Here is a 1,522-nt window from a genome sequence, read left to right as displayed (position 1 = left end):
TAATTAATGAAGACAATAAAAATACTTACTATAATGATAAATAAAAATGATAAAATAAATCATGAATGACTAATGATTATAAAATGATTATGTGAATAAATGATTATAAACAAGAAAAACAAAAATAAATACACGACACACAATTTACACATGAGGATCTAAGGGTCCTTCACTCCCCCTCTTAATCATGACAAAATCAAATGATTATTGCAAGCAAACTTTCATAATCTTTATCAAAACACATCTTTAAAAAAGTTTAGATGGCCAGTCCATTCTTTTCCCTTCTACATGTTCTGAAAAGAACCGGTCTGCAGCACTGCGTGATAGTCCTGTGAGACAAAACAACACGCTTACGGCACGATACAAGATCATGAAGATACCTGAGCTCATGAATCAGACCAGATATTATACTGAGCTTCAGTCAGCAAATCAAAGTCCTCTGTATAAGCCCAGTCAGAAACAAAGTCAATAGACAAATAAATAAAATGTAAATAATTTAAAAAATACAAATTAATAATCAATTCAATAAATCAGCTGAAGCAACACAGTTTGTGAACATTGTCACAGCTTTATTTGAATCGTAAACGAAGGTTAACATAGGTTTGTGTTGAGGAGCATGCTGTTTGTTGCAGGTGATGAACGACGATTTCCTTTTGTTTCTCCATCTACAACTTTATTCAAAACTGACAAAGTTGTGGGAGTTTTAGAATTTAGTGACGTGTGTGAATAAAATAACACAAACCATGCAGAGTAAAAGTTTTTTTTTGCAGCTGGAAACAATCGAAATGCTTTGGATGAATGTTTTTTTATTTTTATTTCAATTACTGTCACAGACTTACTGTTTCTCTCTAAAACTCAGCGTAGTACTTTCACAAATAAACCCCTGAACATCACTGAGCATCAATCAAGTGCGTTTAGCAGGTTTAGTTCCACAGACAGAGCTGAATATATACTCCTAAACTGTCATAAAAACAAGGTTTTGTATATTTGACACCAGCGTGTGCTGCTTAGAAATACTACATCCATGCACACAGAACAGAGGTGAAGGACAGATTTTCATATTCATATATTTAGGTTTCCTTTCATATACAAATCTTCTTTGAACAAAACATGGACGTACACATCGTGATTGAATGGTTGAAAACCCATGAACGTCATAAAGCACTCATGTTTAAAGTACAAGGTACCAAATGTAACGCAAATACTGGAACTCAAATCCACTAGCACAAATAATAATCATAAGCAAAGTCAAGTGAAACGTGCAAATATCTGAAATTTCAGATCAAACGAAAAGGAATGAAGTAAAACTGTACAAAACAGAAATGACTAATTAATTACTAAAACCTCGAAAATAATCAGTAACTGAACTAAAAAATCTGAGCATTTTAACAGTTGACAAGAGTTGCCAAGTAAGACGAACTAACTGGATTCTTTTAGAGGTGAAGCTGTTGATTTCACATGCATATTTGTGTTGATTTTGTAGGTACTGATCCCGCCTCATGCTCAGGGGTTTACAACATTA

General features: G+C 33.3%; 1 protein-coding gene across 1 annotated transcript in view; it reads right to left on the bottom strand.

Moving 5' to 3' along the window:
• Positions 1-256: 256 nt before the first annotated feature.
• The window catches only part of LOC107564829 (histone deacetylase 4-like), a 3,304-nt gene continuing 2,038 nt past the window's right edge, over positions 257-1,522 (bottom strand). The window contains exon 5 of the mRNA XM_016250002.1: positions 257-329. Within this exon, the coding sequence (XP_016105488.1) occupies positions 257-329 (73 nt within the window). The remainder of the gene's footprint in view (positions 330-1,522) is intronic.

Source organism: Sinocyclocheilus grahami, unplaced genomic scaffold, assembly GCF_001515645.1.
Source record: "Sinocyclocheilus grahami isolate Dianchi unplaced genomic scaffold, SAMN03320097.WGS_v1.1 scaffold965.1, whole genome shotgun sequence".
In the NCBI taxonomy this organism is placed as follows: domain Eukaryota; kingdom Metazoa; phylum Chordata; class Actinopteri; order Cypriniformes; family Cyprinidae; genus Sinocyclocheilus; species Sinocyclocheilus grahami.
The sequence above is the reverse complement of the archived record's forward strand: the minus strand, read 5'-3'. Positions and strand labels throughout refer to the sequence as shown.